The 23253-nt window shown below is 42.1% G+C and overlaps 1 protein-coding gene across 3 annotated transcripts in view; it reads left to right on the plus strand.

Moving 5' to 3' along the window:
- LOC135542289 (sialate:O-sulfotransferase 2-like) overlaps window positions 1-23253 on the plus strand; it is an 89793-nt gene that overhangs the window by 36484 nt on the left and 30056 nt on the right. The window contains exons 2-4 of one of the 3 annotated variants that reach the window (XM_064969154.1): window positions 4309-4410; window positions 12628-13481; window positions 21396-21510. In XM_064969154.1, the coding sequence (XP_064825226.1) occupies window positions 13094-13481; window positions 21396-21510 (503 nt within the window). In that variant the 5' untranslated portion in view covers window positions 4309-4410; window positions 12628-13093. Of the gene's footprint in view, window positions 1-4308; window positions 4411-12627; window positions 13482-18297; window positions 18492-21395; window positions 21511-23253 lie in introns of those variants that run through there. The other 2 variants (XM_064969164.1, XM_064969173.1) reach the window with 2 other exon arrangements.

The raw sequence follows: 23253 nt of genomic DNA on the forward strand, positions 1-23253 counted from the left end.
GGTGCGTTCTGAGCCCTCTCCTGTACTCCCTGTTCACCCACGACTGCGTGGCCACGCACGCCTCCAACTCAATCATCAAGTTTGCGGACGACACAACAGTGGTAGGCTTGATTACCAACAACGACGAGACGGCCTACAGGGAGGAGGTGAGGGCCCTCGGAGTGTGGTGTCCGAAAAATAACCTCACACTCAACGTCGACAAAACTAAGGAGATGATTATGGACTTCAGGAAACAGCAGAGGGAACACCCCCCTATCCACATCGATGGAACAGTAGTGGAGAGGGTAGTAAGTTTTAAGTTCCTCGGCATACACATCACAGACAAACTGAATTGGTCCACCCACACAGACAGCATCGTGAAGAAGGCGCAGCGGTAGTGAGGTCTGCACAACGCATCACCGGGGGCAAACTACCTGCCCTCCAGGACACCTACACCACCCGATGTTACAGGAAGGCCATAAAGATCATCAAGGACAACAACCACCCGAGCCTCTGCCTGTTCACCCCGCTATCATCCAGAAGGCGAGGTCAGTACAGGTGCATCAAAGCTGGGACCGAGAGACTGAAAAACAGCTTCTATCTCAAAGCCATCAGACTGTTAAACAGCCACCACTAACATTGAGTGGCTGCTGCCAACACACTGACTCAACTCCAGCCACTTTAATAATGGGAATTGATGGGGAATTATGTAAAATATATCACTAGCCACTTTAAACAATGCTACCTAATATAATGTTTACATACCCTACATTATTCATCTCATATGTATACGTATATACTGTACTCTATATCATCTACTGCATCTTTATGTAATACATGTATCACTAGCCACTAACTATGCCACTTTGTTTACATATTCATCTCATATGTATATACTGTACTCGATACCATCTACTTTATCTTGCCTATGCCGCTCTGTACCATCACTCATTCATATATCTTTATGTACATATTCTTTATCCCCCTACACTTGTGTGTATAAGACAGTAGTTTTGGAATTGTTAGTTAGATTACTTGTTGGTTATTACTGCATTGTCGGAACTAGAAGAACAAGCATTTCGCTACACTCGCATTAACATCTGCTAACCATGTGTATGTGACAAATATAATTTGATTTGATTTGATTTGATTTGACGGTATCTCTCCCCGAAAGACAGATGTTGACAATTATGGATTGGAGGTATTCAAACTATTACTGGTGTTCAAGATATCTACTGTCTGGCTGATGTTCACTATCTTGTGGTAATTGCAGAGCTGTCTTTGGATAGTATGCGAGATGCAACTACAGCTATTGTTAGATACTGTACCAAACTACAGCGAGAGTTAGATACTGTACCCAAATGCAGCTAGTGTTAGATACTGTACCCTACTACAGCTAGTGTTAGACACCGTACCCAAATACAGCTAGTGTTAGATACTGTACCCAACTACAGCTAGTGTTAGATACTGTACCCTACTACAGCTAGTGTTAGATACTGTACCCTACTACAGCTAGTGTTAGATACTGTACCCTACTACAGCTAGTGTTAGATACTGTACCCAACTACAGCTAGTGTTAGATACTGTACCCAACTACAGCTAGTGTTAGAAATGGTACCCAACTACAGCTGTTGTTAGACAACCTACCCAAATACAGGTAGTGTTAGGTACTGTATCCTACTATAGCTAGTGTTAGATACTGTACCCTACTACAGCTAGTGTTAGAAACTGTACCCAACTACAGCTGTTGTTAGATACCGTACCCAAGTACAGCTAGTGTTAGATACTGTACCCTACTACAGCTAGTGTTAGATACCATACCCAAGTACAGCTAGTGTTAGATACTGTACCCTACTACAGCTAGTGTTAGAAACTGTACCCAACTACAGCTAGTGTTAGATACTGTACCCAACTTCAGCTAGTGTTAGATACTGTACCCTACTACAGCTAGTGTTAGATACCATACCCAAGTACAGCTAGTGTTAGATACTGTACCCAAGTACAGCTAGTGTTAGATACTGTACCCTACTACAGCTAGTGTTAGATACTGTACCCTACTACAGCTGGTGTTCGATACTGTACCCAAGTACAGCTAGTGTTAGGTACTGTACCCAACTACAACTAGTGTTAGATACTGTACCCAACTACAGCTAGTGTTAGATACTGTACCCAACTTCAGCTAGTGTTAGATACTGTACCCTACTACAGCTAGTGTTAGATACTGTACCAAACTACAGCGAGTGTTAGATACTGTACCCAACTACGGCTCGTGTGAGACACTTTACCTAACTACAGCATCTATACAACTTCTGTGCCAAAGAATCATGTCACTAACTGTAATAAACCTTGTCTAAACAGCAGTTTTGGGGAAGCACCTTTGAAAATATAGTTTACCAAGCTACCAATTACACTGAAATAAGTTAATATACATGATATCTACACTTAAAAAGTTGTTCAGTACATCCAAACTTCTTCCAAACTACTAAATCTGAAATGGCATAGATAAGAAATTGCAAGAAGATAAGATAAGAAATTGCAAGAACTTTAGAGTCATATTGACAGAATTGCAGAATGTGTAAGTTAGTCTATTAAACACAACAACTGAATTTCAAGTGAGAATCAGGTAGGTCTGATGCAGAAAAATAAAGGAAATTCTTACCGACTTCTCCCATATTTTATTTTATTATTGCAAATAAAGTAGTGTGTAGTTCTAGTAGTTAGCTACACCGCTACATGGCAGAAAAGTAATTAACTTCTGAAAACAGTACCAAGATTAGAATTTAGGTCAACTATTACCAAGCTACTGCAAAATTTAGTTAAATTACAAGTTAAACTACATGTACTCCCCAAAACTGTTCGCCAGTGATAGCAGTCTATTTTGGGCACCCAGTGAAGGGCTATGACAGCTGTTTTCAAAGTGCTATGTTAGCTTCAGAGGACGATCGAACGAAAGACAGGATATATCTGGGAAGTTTCCCACACAGCCCCACTGACGAGCTTCCACAGCCTCTAAGTGGCTACCAATAATTCATTGAATTGGGAATTGAGCCAATCACGGATACCAGCCGGCACACTCCAGGATCAAACATGGGTCTAATCAAAATGGTTGGCATGAAGATGTGAAACCCCTGCACTGTGTGGCTGGCTACTACTGTACACTGCCAGACACAGAACAAACAGAGCTGCTCCTGTGCTCTTTACCCACTGCCCCTCAATACTTATTGCCAGGACCTCCTGAGCACAACCGTTTTCAAGGCTCCAGCAACACTCACAGGCACCATCTGTGCTAATCTTATAAAGAGCTGTGTCACTTAGGAGCTACGCCTGGAATAGATCTTAAAGCTGGAATCCGTAGCGGTGAAACTGCCACGTCCGTTTGCGATATTACAACAACAAAGACTTTACTTCAAACAACGAACACAGTTTTTCCCCCCTCAGACATCATTACATGTGCATAGAACTGTAGTGCCTGTACTACTACTTATTTGACCAAGATGCTGGATGCTCCTTTCCTTCTTTCATCAACAAAACAAAATTACAAATGCGTCTGAGGGCCAACAGTCGCACTGTTTCATCTTCCGAGGATTTTAGCTTCAATTCACAGAGTTAAAGCATTGCCTTGGGATTAGGGTTGCAAAATTCCTGAGACATTCAATAAATTCCCTGGTTTTCCCCAAATCCCGGTTGGAAGCTTACCAGAACCAGGAGGGAATATGCAGGAAATCCGGAATCCCTCAACCAGGATTTCAGAAAAACCACACACTCCTCTCTCCGGCTCCACACTGGCCTCTCATCAGCCCCACACTGGCCTCTCATCAGCCCCACACTGGCCTCTCATCAGTCCCACACACTTCTCTCTCTCTCTCTCTCTCTCTCTCTCTCTCTCTCTCTCTCTCTCTCTCTCTCTCTCTCTGTCTCTCTCTCTCTCGCCCCACACTGGCCCTTGTTCAGCCATGTTGTGATGCTGTTATCACTGTTGTAGAATGCAATATCATAAGGGAGGAAGCCAGTCACAGCCAAGCCCAACACAAACCAGGGGAGAGGATTGATTAAAATAAAATTTAAACCAGCTGTGGTCAACTCTGTTTCAGAGCTCTTTGTCGCCCTGTTTCCCAATAATTCAGGAGTGGAAAAGGGTTCATTTGGCAAATAAAATACAAAATAACAGAAATTGGACACATACAGTATGTCAGGGCCAAGCCAAATCACAAACCGTATGTTTTATGTCTTAGTTATTTGACCATTGGAAAATATTATTTTCTGGGACTGATTGGTTTTCATTTATTGATGTTCTGCACAACATAGTTCTCCTGTTTGCTCTCTCAACAGAATGCATTAATTACCATGACATTTCTACCAACGAGGGGAGGCTGTAGGTGGTTTGTAAAGGCCGTTGTTGTTGGAAGAAGGTGAGGACCAATGTGCAGCGTGGTAAGTGTCCATATTTTTAATAAAGCAATGGAACACTGAACAAAAACAACAAAATGAACGAACGAAACCAAAACAGTTCTGTCTGGTGCATTTCCCCAGTGTACCAAAACCCTTAATAAACCTCCCATTTGCATTCTAATTGTGCTACTGGTGCCTGTTTGTTATTGAACATGGTGACATGGAAACCCCACACCCTTGAGCCTGCTATAGTTGTTTATACAAGACAATCCAATAACATCACAAACTATAATGAATGAAAACAGATAAGGAGATAATTATATTTAATCAAATCATCTGTTTTCTATTCAATGTTACAAAAGTGGTCTGTATTATCCTCATATGGGGGCCAAACACAAGGCATATAAACACGACTAACTCAGCCACCCCTCCAAAAGACAAACACTTTTTAGACTGCTACTGACGTTCTCTCACCCTCACCTCCTTTAACAGCGTTTACCACGAATACTGTACACTCCACTCCTCTACAAATAATGTTCACATTGCCACTCATGGAAACTGTCTCTCAAACCGAATACTTTCTCTAAAACCCAGTGGAAACAAGCTGAATCCATCCATTCAATCTGATCCATTGTGCATCTGTAATGTAGTGAAACTATATGAAGTTGGTAACTGAGTGCCATATGGGGAAGCTACACTGAATGCCCTTTACCATCAGAACGGTTCATCGGGGCGTGGACTCTACAAGATGCTGGCCCATGTTGACTCCAATGCTTCCCATAGTTGTGTCAAGTTGGCTGGATGTCCTTTGGGTGGTGGACCATTCTTGATACACACGGGAAACTGTTGAGCGTGAAAAACCCATACCCCGTTCAAAGGCACTTAAATATTTTGTCTTGTCCATTCACCCTCTGAATGGCACACATACACAATCCATGTCTCAATTGTCTCAAGGCTTAAAAATCCTTCCTTAACCTGTCTCCTCCCCTTCATCTACACTGATTGAAGTGGATGTAACAAGTGACATCAATAAGGGATCATAGACTGACCAGGTGAATCCAGTTGAAAGCTATGTCATGGATGTGTCATGTTCTTAATGTTTTGTTCACTCAGTGTATATAAGAAGGCTCTGAGTGACAGAGGCTGTGACAACTGTCAGAGAGCCAGCAAGGCAGGACTGGGTAGGACAGGGTAGGACAGAAAGGCTGGTGGTCACATAAGGTGGTCTCAGTAGACCTGTTCCCTGAGCTAGGTCGGATAGAAACATTTTGTAAACCAAGACGTTTTTCCACCAACTTTAGCATCCGCCAACTTTTTGCCGACTTTTCTTCATATATAAAAGATATTGCCAGCAACAAATACCTATACTTTTATTTCTGCCAACCGACTTACGCCTCGATCACACCGACAGCATCATTGCATTTTGGTACACCAGTACATTAATTTCCAATGGAACGCTACGTTTGCCTTGCAGCATCGCGTTAGAGGCAGTTGCAGTGCATTCTACAGTATATGGTGCATACATTGGATTTATCTAACATATGCGTCAAACTGTATACGTAAACAGCTTGACAGAAATGGTAGCAGAAAGGGAATGTTGAACTTTTGTTGCACACATATCCAGATGATTCTGCATACCATTTTGCCGTTGATGCTGTCTGTGTGATCAAGGTGTTAGTCATGATTGCATAAAGTTCTGCCTACAGCTTAGTATGAAATGTATCCGTAATGCATTGGCACACACTACGCTCTTACACCTCAAACATGTCTACATCTTCATTGCACAAAATGGTATGCAGCATCATCTGGATAGACAGTGCCTTTGGAAAGTATTCAGACACCTTGACTTTTTGGACATTTTGTTAGGTTACAGTCTTGTTCTAAAATTGATTAAATATTTTTTTCCCCTCATCAATCTATACACAACACCCCATAATGTAAAAATAGGTTTTGAGACATGTTTGCTCATTTCTATAAAAAGAAAAATGAAATATGACATTTACATAAGTATTCAGATCCTTTATTCAGTACTTTGCTGAAGCATCTTTGGCAGCAATTACAGCCTTGAGTCTTCTTGGGTATGACATTACAAGCTTGTCACACCTGTATTTGAGGTGCTTCACCAATTCTTCTCTGCAGATCCACTCAAGATCTGACAGGTTGGAAGGGGAGCGTTGCTGCACAGCTATTTTCAGGTCTCCCAAAGATGTTCGATCGTGTTCAAGTCTTGTCCTGAAGCCACTCCTGCTTTGTCTTGGCTGTGTGCTTAGGGTAGTTGTCCTGTTGGAAGGTGAACCTTCACCCCAGTCTGAGGTCCTGAGCGCTCTGGAGCAGGTTTTCACCAAGGATCTCTCTGTACTTTGCTCCATTAATCTTTGCCTTGATCCTGACTAATCTCCCAGTCCCTGCTGCTGAAAAACACCCCCACACCATGATGCTGCCACCACCATGCTTCACCATAGGGATAGTGCCAGGTTCAATCTTGGTTTCATCAGACGAGAGAATCTTGTTTCTCATGGTCTGAGAGTCCTTAAGTGCCTTTTGGCAAACTCAAAACTGTCATGTGCCTTTTAATAAGGAGTGGCTTCCATCTGATCACTCTACCGTAACAGCCTGATTGGTAATAATGTAAGTAGGGTGGTTGGTTGGGGTGGATCGGTGGGCATATAACGCAAATGTGTAGCAAGGTTGCTAGTTCAAATCTCATCATGGACAACTTTAGCATTTTAGCTAATTAGCAACTTTTCAACTGCTAACTACTTTTTAGCTGCTTTGCAACTACTTAGCATGTTTGCTAACTCTTCCCCTAACCCTAACCGCAACCCTTTAACCTAACTCCTAAACTTAACCCTAACCTTAACCCTAACCCCTAGCCAAGCTAACATTATTCAGCTAGCTAATATTAGCCACCTAGCTAGTTTTCATAACATATCATACGTTTTACAAATTCGCAACATATTATACATTTTGCAAATTCGTAACATATTGTACATTTTGCAAATTTGTACTTATAATCATATGAAATCGGTGATGGACATCCACAAATTAATTAATACAGTTTAAAATGTAATGTATCATACTAAATGGAGTGTATTTAATTTACATACAGAATAATATGAAATGCTCTGAGACCAGGTTGTGATTTCATGCACATGCTGCAGACTTTTGGCTGCACAGACCAGTAACATAATTAAACAAAAAATATGGCATTCTATTCGTAAAAAGAAACAATTTGTCTTAAAATGTTTCTTAGGACCTGCCTAAAAAAAATCACGGATTCCTTTATAATGGTGTATATTCAATAGATTTATTCAAATAGATGTCCACCCACATTGATCCACATCTACTCCCACACTTCCCAGCATGTGCACGGGAGATATAAATGGTTTATCCTGGCAAGAATGTGGTTCAAATGGGACTCTATGAATTGGGCCCTAAAAAACATGGCCTGATTTTGTTTTACAGTAAAGGCTTTCTGTAAAGGGTATGAGTGAGGTGACAGAGCCATGGTCCACAGCACTGAGCTGCCCGACTGTAACGATTAACTCTGACATTTCTCCCGCCAGAATCCACTCGGATTAAATATTTGCTGGCTCATTTAATATGAATGTGAATTAATGGTCAATCACACCGTGTCTAGACTTGACAGTTCATGCAGCTTTTGTATTCTGATCATGGAGATCATGAAATTTCAAACACGTCATGTGTATACGCCTACATTTAAATGTCCAGGTTGTGTCTGGATTCCCTTTTTTTATGTATTGAAATGCCAGTATGCATTCTGCAAACGGTGGAACAGGATAAATCTGATAAGAACACAACAACAACTTGATGGCAGGAGCCATTTACTGTAGCTATCTAGCCAGTGAAACTCTGTAGCTAGCCAGCAAGTTAGCTAGCAAAGTTAAAGGGATTGCAAACAGGTTAGCATAACTCTAGCCACACAAAAATTATTTTTTTGTAAATAAGCTAGCTGGCTAGCCATTCTTAAGCCAATAAACACGTTCCTCACACACTAGGAACATATTTCCTCTAACATTTAATGAAAAAAGGTGCCTCACTTCCAAAACACAAGTTTTCTGGAGACTTGTGGCAGAGTGCTGATGATGTCATCCCAAAAATGTGCTTTTGGTAGCCTGATTGCATCGAGACTGAGGAGAAATGTTGCCCTGACCACCTTCTGAAGTGGTCAGCCAGATATGAATACAATCCAACCACAATACTCGAGGAGGTTCTCACTTCAAGGGCCTCTTATAGCTCATTTAAACATTGTAAACTCATGGCAAGTCATAGAACCCCAATTGGCAATTAGAGAATGTAAGGACACCTGTCACTCTCTGCCCCCCTACATACAAAACCTGTCTGTGTTTCAATTTCTTGTTTGAAGTCAGTGACCTCTGCAACCACTCTTATTACGGTCATTTGAACCTGCAAATTAGAAATGCTCTTCTCAGGTGGAGTTTGTAGTTCAATTTCATTTTTTCCATTGTGTGCTTATAAATAATTAATAGGGTGATTGCAAGCGTGTGTGTGCATGTGTGCATATGCATGTGTGTATACTGTAACATTCTGCCATCTGCCACCAGTTGTGTGCCCTTTATCTTTCTCCCCAACCATGCCCAAAATATGCCCAGGAGTTTTTTGCCCCTGGCCTACATGCCAATCCCAGTATGTAAAAGAATGCTAGGCAGATATAATTGTCTGTGTCTGCATGCCATGGTTAGAAAGTGAAAATAAGGAGGAAGAGCGCATGAGGGGAAGTACTTTGAGTACCTTTATATGTACTATAGTACATTTTATGAAGGTCTGCCTCTAAGTCAAGGTTACCCCCCCACCCCTCTGAATGCTCTGACCTTAATCTCCCAAGGCATCGGGTGTAAACACAAGCCTTATAATGGCCATAGCGTGACTCAGAGGACAGATAAGGACACTCTTTTTTCACCACCTGCTGAGGTGGTACTCTGAAAGAGTGGCAGAGTTTTTTCCTATTCCATCAAATCGATATTGGCTATTTTGTATGTTTTATAAAAGTACAGACTCATGGGGGAAACATGGGAAAGTAATGCTTATTTGAAATGTGCTAACTTGTTATTCCAACTTATAGACAAGCTCCAGAAGGTTTTACACACTTGCTGAAGAGGCATTGTTTTGTATGCTCATTCAGCATATTTCATGTGATGTCCAGAGATGCCTGAGTATATTTTCAACTAAAAATATACATTTTTGGCTAAGGACTTGAAAGTGTGTTGTGTAACAAAGGGCATTAAGTGATGGAAACCATACATTTGCATGCATTTTTTGTAAACCAACATTTTTATTTTTTCTTCAGAAATATGTTAATTGGGGTCTCCTTGAGCAGTCCTATCACTACTGATGTTTTTATGCAAGGAAAACCGGGTCTGGGTTTCTAATGGTTAAGTAAAAGGTTCTCTGTCATTTGCTTTTCGTCTGCTCAGCATTCTTGTTATGTTGTGTCATGTCACTCCAGTTCACATTGACAGTGTTCAATATTCCAAGAATCATCTTTGTTTGTCTCTGTCATGGATGCTGTGTTTGCCCTTTGCTTAAAGATTTAACGCAGTGAGAGTTGTTTTAAACAAGAGCCTTCTGAGTTATTTTTTCGGCTCTCTCCTTATTTGCAATCGAACTTCAGAGTTTTGTTCATCTCCTCATACTCTGCTTCAAAACTTGGTCCATTTATTCTGCCACAACAATACTGTTGATCTTAATTTCTTCCTCACCACTGTCATCAGAAATCATCAGAAATGACAATGTTGTTTTTACCCAAGTCAAGGATTGCTTCGTCATCTGATTCACTTTCAGAGTCAAGAGCGTGTCAGGCTGTCATCCTCCAGAGAGTAGTCCATCACAACATTCTCCTACTGAGCTTTGTCAATAGCGGCCGTTAAATTCAGGGAAGTGATGACGTTGATAGCTGTAGCAACACGTTTGCAGTTGTTCATTGCCATTATCTTTAAAAAAATATCTGCGGTTGACTAATGATCAGGAAACCCCCATTATGTTATAGACAGTACCCTGTGGCATGGTAGACCAATCAGGAATCATCTCTCAGCATGACCAGCCCCTCCGTTATCTCAGCCAATCAAGGCTAGCCAGGAAGAATCCTTTTTTTCTCCATAAGAAATAAACTAGGCTCGTAATTTAAAATGTTTACAGATCACCAAATAGTTTGCTATTAGGCACATATATATATTTAAAAAAAAACGTAATTTATTTTTTTATTTTTTTTTTAATGAATGAAGAACGCCCATCTTACTTGAGATATCCAGACAAATGTCCATTAATTATATTCCGCATGATATTTCATATTTCCCGTTGCTGCAGGATTATTTTCCTGCTGTAGCAAACTGGCTCAAATTAAGATCCTACATCTGTAGTGCTCTTAATATAAAGAATGTTACCAGATCCTGATCTGGGACCACTGAAACAGAACGGGATTTTTTATTTCTTTTTCAATTCAGCAACTCATATCATCTGTGATGGAGAGGATTGTAGCCGTTTCCTGCAATCAAATGACATAGTGACCTCATGGGTAGAATGTTATTCATATTTTTCATAATTTCATAATGAATAAACATTATTTTTAAAAACCTGCCGAAAATCCGGTGTTTCTATGTCTTCTATGATATATATAAAGTGTAATATTGGGATGCAAACGCTAAACTGAATACATTTCAACTCTATATCTGACATGGTATATAGGTGTCTTCTTTTTTTAAGCTGTGTGAGGTGTATATTTTTGTTCCAAAGTAGATTTGTTTAGTACTACCAAGAAACACTCTGTGTGACCCTGATTTAGCCAACTGCAGTAAAAGGTTAACTAGACTGCTGTGGGGTGGAACTCCTATGTTTCCCCTCCCCATCCAATGTTTCCATTCCAATCTCATTTAGAAGATATGAAGCCTGTAGAGCTCAGAGCTAGTTGGAACAGAGAGGACCACCCACAGTTGGGTTTAGTATGGACTGAAGGCAACAACCACCACAGCCCAAAGCTTTTCATCCACTCTAATCAGAGATATATTAGAAATTAGTATTTCAATTACTTTTGAGCATTTTGTAATTTGTATTTCACCGGCCTTAGCTACAATCTAATGTATTTTGTAACAAGATACTTTCGAGACCTGTAATTTGTATTTTCAAAATACAAAATATTTTCTAATAACTTTATTTAATTATTATTATTTAATTTCACCTTGCATTGGTATCAGAAGTCTAATGGCATTATGGTGTGATAAGAGTGTCTTCTAAATTACCAATACATAAATGAAAATGTAAAAATGAACATTAAAGCATGCTGGGTATTGTGTTAATGAGCTCCGCCCCAAAACAAGGTCAATGATATTACCCAGTGTGCCTTCTAATTGTTTATTATTTTGCTAATTTAGTAGACACTCTTATCCAGAGCGACTTACAGTCAGTGCATTCAACTGAGGTAGATAAACAACCACATTTCACAGCCATAGCAAGTAAAACACTTTTTGTTAGAGCTACTGAGAATGCTGTTGTAGTGAAGCTGTGCACTTGCAAGTGTATTTATGTAAATACTCTACTTTGCAAAAGTATTTTGTATTTTAGTTTGATGCATTTGTCTTAATAATAGTGTCTTGTATTTATTTGTGAGATTCATTTTGATGTATCTTTTGGCCATATCTAACCCTAATGTGCTGTTTGCCACTGCTTCTGCTTTTTTCGGGTTAGGTTGTTTATTTATTTGTGTTAGTTTATTTCTTTGCAACCTGGTGCATGATGGTTGAGTGTAGCTGAGGAGGTGGGGAGATGGTGTGTGTGGGTGGGCACTACCCCCAAAGCTATAAGACTGGTAAAATAGTTTGTTAAATAGTTAACCAATAGCTACCCGGAATATCTGCATTGATCCCTTTTGCACTAATCTCTTTTGACTCATCAAATACTCTGTTGTAACTATTTATTATCTATTCCGTTGCCTGGTCACTTTATCCCTACCTATATGTACATACAGTATCTACCTCAACTACCTTGTACCCCTTGACTCGATATTGGTACCTTGTGTACATAGCCAAGTTATCGTGTGTTATAATTTTTTCTATTCTTTGTGTTATTATTTTTCTTTTTTTTCTCTTCTATTTCAATGTTTTTTCTCTGCATTGTTTGGAAGGGCCCGGAAGCATTTCACTGTTAGACTACACATGTTGTTTATGAAGCATGTTACAAATACAATTCAATTTTGATTTGATTTAATGTGGCTTATTTTACTTTCAGATGGCGAGCCACAACCTCTGCCGCAGACCGTCACGGTAAATGGCTGGAGGGAATACAAGCGTCTTCCATCTGCGTGGCGGTGGAAAGGGCCTCTGTGGAGCTGTGGTCGTCTTTCAGTCTCAGCAAATCACCTTGCCTGCCATGGCCCCACCATCAGCTCTCTGCCCTCCTGATGCTTTCTCAGAGGGAATGTAGAGAGACACACACTGGAGACACACTCTCCAGCACTACACACACACCCCTTCATGCAGAGATCCCACACACACACACTCCTTAGCTCAAGATACCTTTGTTGTGTGTGTTTTTTTTACCTGGTAGGCAATTATTTTTCCCCAACCAGAATTGGATTTGGACTCTCTGTCCTGTGTGATTGAACCTCTTAGTAGCTTTAGGGGGTTGTTGTCCTGCTCTGCTGCTTTATGGTTGGGTGTCCCTGGGACGTTGTGACTGAGCAGGGGGAGCCAGCATGGCCAGGCCTCTGCTGAAAATCCAACGCTACTTTCGCAGGAAACCTGTGCGATTCTTCTCCTTCATACTCCTCTACCTGACAGCTGGGAGCCTGGTGTTCCTGCACTCTGGCTTTGTAGGGGACAGCTCCACGGGGGAAAATGGGGTCCGGGACCCCATGGTAGCATCTGGGATAGGGAACAGGGTGGCCTCCTCAGACGCTCGGGGGGTAGGAATGATGGGGAGGGTGTTGAAAGATACACGCAGACCCACCCCGCGGAGGTACGGCCCTCCCTGGATGAAAGGGGCTGGTGGGAAGGACTGGGAGGGTAGGGGAGTAGACTACACCAGCAGCTGGAACCGCGCCCTCAAGGGACGCAACGCCAAAGATCTGGACGACGGACGGGGTGAGTCAAAAGTTTATGTTGATACATTGCTAGTTGTACAGTACCTACAGTACATGTTTGGTATACACTATATACACAAAAGTATGTGGATTTGGCTATTTCAGACACACCCGTTGCCAACAGGTGTATAAAATTGAGCACACAGCCATGCAATCTCCATACACAAACATTGGCAGTAGAATGGCCTTACTGAAGAGCTCAGTGACCTTCAATATGGCACCATCATAGGATGCCACCTTTCCAACAAGTCATTTCTTAAAGTTTCTGCCCTACTAGAGCTGCCCCGGTCAACTGTAAGTGCTGTTATTGTGAAGTGGAAACAGAATGGGACCGCCAAGTGTTGAAGCACATAGCACATTAAAATCGTCTGTCCTCGGTTGCAGCACTCACTACCGAGTTCCAAACTGCCTCAGGAAGCAACGTCAGCACAAGAACTGTTCGCCTGGAGCTTCATGAAATGGGTTTCCATGGCCGAGCATCCACATACAATCCTCAGATCACCATGCGCAATGCCAAGCATCGGCTGGAGTAGTGTAAAGCTCGCCCCCATTGGACTCTGGAACAGTGGAAACTGTTCTCTGGAGTGATTCTCTGGAGTGATTAATCATGCTTCACCATTTGGCAGTCCGATGGACTAATCTGAGTTTGGCGGATGCCAGGAAAACACTACCTGCCCAAATGCATAGTGCCAACTGTAAAGTTTGGTGGAGGAATAATTATGGTCTGGGGCTGTTTTTAATGGTTCGGGCTAGGCCCCTTAGTGCCAGTGAGGGGAAATATTAACACAACAGCATATAATGACATTCTAGACAATTCTGTGCTTCCAAATTTGTGGCAACATGACAACGCCCACATGCACAAAGCGAGGTCCACACAGAAATGGTTTGTCGAGATCGGTGTGGAAGAACTTGACTGGCCTGCACAGAACCCTGACCTCAACCCCATCGCGACCTTTGGGATGAATTGGAACGCCGACTGCGAGCCAGACCTAATTGCCCAAATCACTAATACTCTGAATGGAAGCAAGTCTCCGCAGCAATGTTCCAACATCTAGTGGAAAGTCTTCCCAGAAGAGTGGAGGCTGTTACAGCAGAAAGGGGAGGACCAACTCCATATTAATGCCCATGATTTTGAAATTAGATGTTCGACGAGCAGGTGTCCACATACTTTTGGTCCTGTAGTGTATTTAACTAGACACCCTCAGCTTGGTTTTATACATAAGAATCATTGTCTCATAAAGTCACCTCTGACTTACAGATTTATGATCTTAATTTGATCACCCTGTTGCAGGAGACCTTTCCTGCAATGCAGTAAAGGTAAAACCTGTAGGGTATTCAAGGTTTAAAATGCTTCTGAAGTTTGACATTTGCACTTTGAATTTTCAGACTTCAAATCAAATCAAAATCAAATCAAATTGTATTTGTCACATACACATGGTTAGCAGATGTTAATGTGAGTGTAGCGAAATGCTTGTGCTTCCAGTTCCGACAATGCAGTAATAACCAACAAGTAATCTAACTAACAATTCCAAAACTAATTTCTTATACACAGTGTAAGGGGATAAATAATATGTACATAAAGATATGAATGAGTGATGGTGCAGAGCAGCATAGGCAAGATACAGTAGATGGTATCGAGTACAGTATATACATATGAGATGAGTATGTAAACATAGTGGCATAGTTAAAGTGATACATGTATAATATAAGGATGCAGTAGATGATAGAGTACAGTATATACGTATGCATATGAGATGAATAATGTAGGGTATGTAAACATTATATTAGGTAGCATTGTTTAAAGTGGCTAGTGATATATTTTACATCCTTTCCCATCAATTCCCATTATTGAAGTGGCTGGAGTTGAGTCAGTGTGTTGGCAGCAGCCACACAATGTTAGTGGTTGCTGTTTAACAGTCTAATGGCCTTGAGATAGAAGCTGTTTTTCAGTCTCTCGGTCCCAGCTTTGATGCACCTGTACTGACCTCGCCTTCTGGATGATAGCGGGGTGAACAGGCAGTGGCTTGGGTGGGTGTTGTCCTTGATGATCTTTGTGGCCTTCCTGTAACATCGGGTGGTGTAGGTGTCCTGGAGGGCAGGTAGTTTGCCCCCGGTGATACGTTGTGCAGACCTCACTACCCTCTGGAGAGCCTTACGGTTGTGGGCGGAGCAGTTGCCGTACCAGGCGGTGATACAGCCCGCCAGGATGCTCTCAATTGTGCATCTGTAGAAGTTTGTGAGTGCTTTTGGTGACAAGCCAAATTTCTTCAGCCTCCAGAGGTTGAAGAGGCGATGCTGCGCCTTCTTCACGATGCTGTCTGTGTGAGTGGACAATTCAGTTTGTCTGTGATGTGTATGCCGAGGAACTTAAAACTTACTACCCTCTCCACTACTGTTCCATCGATGTGGATAGGGGGGTGTTCCCTCTGCTGTTTCCTGAAGTCCACAATCATCTCCTTAGTTTTGTTGACGTTGAGTGTGAGGTTATTGTCCTGACACCACACTCCGAGGGCCCTCACCTCCTCCCTGTAGGCTGTCTCGTTGTTGTTGGTAATCAAGCCTACCACTGTTGTGTCGTCCGCAAACTTGATGATTGAGTTGGAGGCGTGCTTTGCCGCGCAGTCGTGGGTGAACAGGGAGTACAGGAGAGGGCTCAGAACGCACCCTTGTGGGGCCCCAGTGTTGAGGATCAGCGGGGTGGAGATGTTGTTGCCTGCCCTCACCACCTGGGGGTGGCCCGTCAGGAAGTCCAGTACCCAGTTGCAGAGGGCGGGGTCGAGACCCAGGGTCTCGAGCTTGATGACGAGCTTGGAGGGTACTATGGTGTTAAATGCCGAGCTGTAGTCGATGAAGAGCATTCTCACATAGGTATTCCTCTTGTCCAGATGGGTTAGGGCAGTGTGCAGTGTGGTTGAGATTGCGTCGTCTGTGGACCTATTTGGGCAGTAAGCAAATTGGAGTGGGTCTAGGGTGTCAGGTAGGGTGGAGGTGATATGGTTCTTGAATTTCCCTTACGAATAATGTTTCAACCCCTACAAAAAATGTACATTAATTGTCATCCACATCATTCATATGTCCTGTTGCTGGCTCAAATTACGATCCTACATCTGTAGCTCCAGTTGTTTATGTTGTATAAAAAATGACACGTTTATAGAGTAATTTATTATTTCACTGCAACAGCCTGAAGAAATATATTATCTGTTTAAGTGACTATCAAACTTAAATGGCCCCTTGAGTATTCACTGTTCATTATGAAATACACAGTATTCCACATGTACAGACACACAGGCATTTGTGGAGAGGCAAATACACATTCACCCTCAGAGTGTTGCTCAAGGTTAATGTGGGTATTATTGTGCTGGAGGCCTTGGCAAACGACTGCCATTTACATTTGCTGCAGCATTTAAGTGACTGGATATTTAACAAGTAATTAGCCCTTCAGGTGATGCCTCTCCAGGACAGGCAGGTCACCTGTAAAACAAGCCACTATTTGACGTTCATGCATTTCTGAAGACGTTGGGAGATGATGTGGAAACTGTCTCCAAAGGATTCCAAAGGATGCATGTTTGAATCCAGCGAAAGAAAGTTGTTTTTAATATTTATTTTTTAATATCTCAAAACTTAACCCTTACATTAAACATTCAGAGTTAATGTCTAAATTGAACCCTAACCGTACAAATGTGGAGTTAATTCCTAAACTTAACCTTAAACACTTAATAATGTGATGTTTGTAATAACTTAAAAATGTGAGGATTAAGACTGTGAGAGCTTGTAGCTCCAGGGAGATGAAGACCTCTCTCCCAGGGAGATCTAGAACCAGGGGCTCAGTTAGCTCTGTAATGCCACCCTCCCTGGTCCTCCTTGCCCACAGTCAGTCAACACCCATTGAGGGGGATATTCAGAACGCACTGCTTTACAGTGATAGCAGGTTTTCCCTATATTTTATTATGTATGTTTACCTACATAATGGAGCTATCCTTAGCAACATCTGGTGTGACATTGTAAATACTGAGAAGCCACAGACAAATGACTTGGAACCAAACCACAAAATATAATGTAAAAAATAAGCTAATTGAAGGTTTGTCTCTATCTCTGAAAGTGTCACTCTCATAAGCATAGATCTCCAATCTTGGGTAAAATCCTTCACGGCTCATTTTCATGGGCCATATGTAGCATGTCCATGGCAATGAACCTTTCCCAAAAAGAGCTAGAATGAGCTCCTGTGAAGTGATGTAGATTAATTTAGACTGGGACTCCACAAAGCTGGCTGCTGTGAGCAGCTGGTCGCAGACTGTACGTGCCAGAAGTGCACAGCATAGCGCACCGCCCTAATCATATGATCCTTTTCAATGATCTTTACACTCTCCATACTGGACTTTAAAGTATATAGTAGGATGTGTACCAGATGACAGCAGTATAATAATAGAGATAGAATCTCTATGGTTATTACCTACATGTAGTTAGCCTTTGAATGAGAGAAATAGGTATTACAAGCACAAGCAGTTCCTGAGTGGAATTGATTTGCACAGGGATTTTTTTTGTTACATTCATGTGGTATTCATATGGTACATGATTGTTTTCCATCTTTCTGATTGAGAGAAACACAAACAGGCTTTATATAGTACATGTATTATTGCTACGGATTAACAGATCATACGAGAGGACCTCAGTTTGTCTCCATGTGGTATGTCCTCTCTGTCTAGGATGTCCTTGCTCTCTCTCTCTCTCTCTCTCTCTCTCTCTCTCTCTCTTCTCTCTTCTCTTTCTCTCTTTCTGTCTTCTTCTCCCTCTGTTCTTTCTCTGTGAAGTGGTAACCCCCACAGGACCACGGCAGAGCGCGAGCTGAAAGAGTAATTAGTGCTTTCAAAGTGACACTGCTCCACTTCATCCACAACTCCTATGTGCCACAGTACTCCACCACCCCCACCGCCACCTCATCACACTCCAGGCCCCTGTCATGTTCTCGTCAAGAGCAGCCACACCCAACCCGCTCCCCACCATTCACACAAGGGTACGCACCCGTGTGCACATGCAAGCATACGCACGCAAACACACACACTGTCTGAAAGAAACATTAACCAAATACTGTCTTCCCCTGTATCCAACCACCTCATCTACCCTGTTTCAAGGAGTAATCCAGCAACCCCTGTATCCAACCACCTCATCTACCCTGTTTCAAGGAGTAATCCAGCAACCCCTGTATCCAACCACCTCATCTACCCTGTTTCAAGGAGTAATCCAGCAACCCCTGTATCCAACCACCTCATCTACCCTGTTTCAAGGAGTAATCCAGCAACCCCTGTATCCAACCACCTCATCTACCCTGTTTCAAGGAGTAATCCAGCAACCCCTGTATCCAACCACCTCATCTACCCTGTTTCAAGGAGTAATCCAGCAACCCCTGTATCCAACCACCTCATCTACCCTGTTTCAAGGAGTAATCCAGCAACCCCTGTATCCAACCACCTCATCTACCCTGTTTCAAGGAGTAATCCAGCAACCCCTGTATCCAACCACCTCATCTACCCTGTTTCAAGGAGTAATCCAGCAACCCCTGTATCCAACCACCTCATCTACCCTGTTTCAAGGAGTAATCCAGCAACCCCTGTATCCAACCACCTCATCTACCCTGTTTCAAGGAGTAATCCAGCAACCCCTGTATCCAACCACCTCATCTACCCTGTTTCAAGGAGTAATCCAGCAACCCCTGTATCCAACCACCTCATCTACCCTGTTTCTAATCCAGCAACCCCTGTATCCAACCACCTCATCTACCCTGTTTCAAGGAGTAATCCAGCAACCCCTGTATCCAACCACCTCATCTACCCTGTTTCAAGGAGTAATCCAGCAACCCCTGTATCCAACCACCTCATCTACCCTGTTTCAAGGAGTAATCCAGCAACCCCTGTATCCAACCACCTCATCTACCCTGTTTCAAGGAGTAATCCAGCAACCCCTGTATCCAACCACCTCATCTACCCTGTTTCAAGGAGTAATCCAGCAACCCCTGTATCCAACCACCTCATCTACCCTGTTTCAAGGAGTAATCCAGCAACCCCTATATCCAACCACCTCATCTACCCTGTTTCAAGGAGTAATCCAGCAAGGGTATCGTTGTTATCCAGTACAGATTCATTTTATCTGTTGACATCCCTCATGAGGCGAGAACATTACTGTATAGTATATAATAATAATAAGATTATTATATAAGATTATAATAATTGTAACGACGTTCTTCGTTTGTCGCAAGAAAGTCGGACCGAAATGCAGCGTGTTGGTTACTCATGTTTATTAGTGAAACAAACAACGGAACTATACATGAAATAACTAATAAATACAAAACAACAAAACGGAACGTGAAACCTATTACAGCCTATCTGGTGAACACTACACAGAGACAGGAACAATCACCCACGAAATACAAAGCGAAACCCAGGCTACCTAAATACGGTTCCCAATCAGAGACAACGAGAATCACCTGACTCTGATTGAGAACCACCTCAGGCAGCCAAACCTATGTAACACACACCCCTAATCAGCTACAATCCCAATAACTAAAAAACCCCACTAAGAATACAACAAACAATAAACCCATGTCACACCCTGGCCTGACCAACTAATAAACTAAAACACAAAATACTAAGACCAAGGCGTGACAATAATATTATAATAGGATTATGATAAGATAATAACCTGATACAAGAGGGGAGACAATAAGCTCATACTATGGTGACAAACTCAGAGAGGCAGATTGTTTCTGACATGTCTGTTATTTGTTTGGGAAATCGAGAGGAAAAAACAAAGCTGTTTGAAATGGAACCACTATCCATCACCTGTCAACACCAGATCTTCTGATTTAGAGAGATGCCTACTTTAACTATCATCACAGCCCTGAATAAAACTCTATACAGGTGGCTGAGTTATGTCCCTACACTCCCTACACTCCTGCCTTACATCTGTGTACACAGTATTTGTTCGTACAGTATAGACTTCACATTTGTGTCTGTTGTTAATCTTCTTGCCACATGACTGTGCTTACATCACAACTTGCAGATAGATATAGTATATCTGCTTCCTTGTGTGGCTGCTGATCGGATTATTTAATTTAATAAACTCAGCACAAAAACGGAAGGTGGAAGGGCAGCCCCACTGAAGTGCAGTTCAGTTGAGCTAAATCACTGCTTCCCTTTGTCATAAAGCAGATTAGTGATCAGTCCACTCTGCTGCTATGTCTGGGAGGAAGATTACTGCAAGGTCCTACAGAGCACCACATGCTGCCGCTCTACTGCCTTTTAGACCATTACAATTACAGTAATGTGGTGGGTTAGGATGTGTATTGTTCAACCCCCCAGGGGACAGATGGTGAGGGTTTTGGATTGGTCTACCCAGCATGCTATCTCACAGACAGAGCAGGAAGGAAGTGTGGAAGGATCAACCAGTCCCACTGCAGAAGGACATCCCTCCCTCCCTCAATACTCACTTCAAATAAGTCAGGGAGGAAGTGTACTGAGTGCCATTGCAGTAGCAGGCCACTAGAAGGAGTTGTGTGTCTTTATAAATAAATCAACATGCTGGTCTGGTGTTGATTCCTTGAGCAGAAACATTGCCCTTCAATATGTCTTCACTGTATGGATCAAATTGATGATTTGGGATTTTACTTAAAAGTTGTTTACTGATTTATAGAATGTCTCTACAGAATTGACCATGGCTGTAATAATAAGCAATTACCTTTTGAAATGTACTAAATGTGCATGTTTTACTCACATAAACTATGGAATTCCATGCTAAACAAAACATGTGCTATTTCAAACAGTATTATTGCCTCTCTCCCTTGTCTCCTATAATATTCATTGGTCTGCTTGAATTGTGCATATTTGATTTATTATCAGAAATGTTATATTTTTCTCTCTTACAGCGAAGTACATCGGCTGCTATATCGACGACACAGCGAAAAGAGCACTTAGGGGAGTGTCCTTTTTCGACTACAAGAAAATGACGGTCTTCCGTTGCCAGGACAACTGTGCTGAAAGGTAGGCCTGGGAATATAAAAACTCACAAACACGACGATTCAGTACAAAGACATAACAAGCAATCAAATGTCCTCTAGTGTGCTTACTGTCCTTGCTACTTCTAAATTCATTGGTGGTTACTACTGTAACTGTTTGGCTGAGGAATGACAGGATAAAAATGCTTATGTTTCAAACACACACTCACGCAAGCACGCATATACACATATACAAACACACACTCACGCAGGCACGCATATACACATATACAAACACACACTCACGCAGGCACGCATATACACATATACAAACACACACACTCACGCAGGCACGCATATACACATATACAAACACACACACTCACGCAGGCACGCATATACACATATACAAACACACACACTCACGCAAGCACGCATATACACATATACAAACACACACACTCACGCAGGCACGCATATACACATATACAAACACACACTCACGCAGGCACGCATATACACATATACAAACACACACACTCACGGCACGCATATACACATATACAAACACACACACTCACGCAGGCACGCATATACACATATACAAACACACACACACTCACGCAGGCACGCATATACACATATACAAACACACACACTCACGCAGGCACACATATACACATATACAAACACATACACTCACGCAGGCACGCATATACACATATACAAACACACACACTCATGCAGGCACGCATATACACATATACAAACACACACACTCAGACAGGCACGCATATACACATATACAAACACACACACTCACGCAGGCACGCATATACACATATACAAACACACACACTCATGCAGGCACGCATATACACATATACAAACACACACACTCACGCAGGCACGCATATACACATATACAAACACACACACTCACGCAGGCACGCATATACACATATACAAACACACACACTCACGCAGGCACGCATATACACATATACAAACACACACACTCACGCAGGCACGCATACACACATATACAAACACACACAGTCACAAGGTGGGAGTGAGGAGTAAAGGTTGTGTACCTGATCAGTGTGTAGTAGATTAACATGTCTGGCAGAATGAAATTAGTCCTGTCTAATGGATATAGGGCCTTGTGCCAGCTATCATACTCTCTCACCCTCTCCCTCTCTCCTTCTCCTTCACATTAGCTCTCCATACCTGTAGTCTCTATACTTTTTTCCACATTATTTCTCCCTCTCTTTCTCTCTCTCTTTCTTTCTCCCTTTCTCTATTTCTCTCTCTTTCTCTCTCTTTCTCGATTTCTCTCTCTCTCTCGATTTCTCTCTCTCTTTGCCTCCTCTTATCATCTCTTCTTCAAGTCATCTATTTCTCCCGGTCCACCTTGCCTTCTACTGTCCCTCTCATTCTCCCAATGGCTCAGCCCAATGCATTCCATTACTAGAGAAAGAGAGGAGGACAGCGAGAGGAGGACATCGAGAGAAGAAAGAGAGGAGAAGTAGAGAGCATGTTTTCATCTTCCTCTTCTGCTCCTCTCTCTTTCTCTGTACTCCAACCCCTCCCAGAGCAGGCTGCTCATACGCAGACAAATTCATAGCTGTGGGAAGTAGAGGTGCTAAGGATGCTGCGGCACCCCCTGAAAAATCTGAATAAAAAAATATATTATTTACACTGAAAAAATATATAAACACAACATGTAACAATTTCAAAGATGTTACTGAGTTACTGTTCTTATGAGGAAATCAGTCAATTAAAATAA

Source organism: Oncorhynchus masou, chromosome 1 (genome assembly GCF_036934945.1).
Source record: "Oncorhynchus masou masou isolate Uvic2021 chromosome 1, UVic_Omas_1.1, whole genome shotgun sequence".
NCBI classification, from domain to species: Eukaryota; Metazoa; Chordata; class Actinopteri; order Salmoniformes; family Salmonidae; genus Oncorhynchus; species Oncorhynchus masou.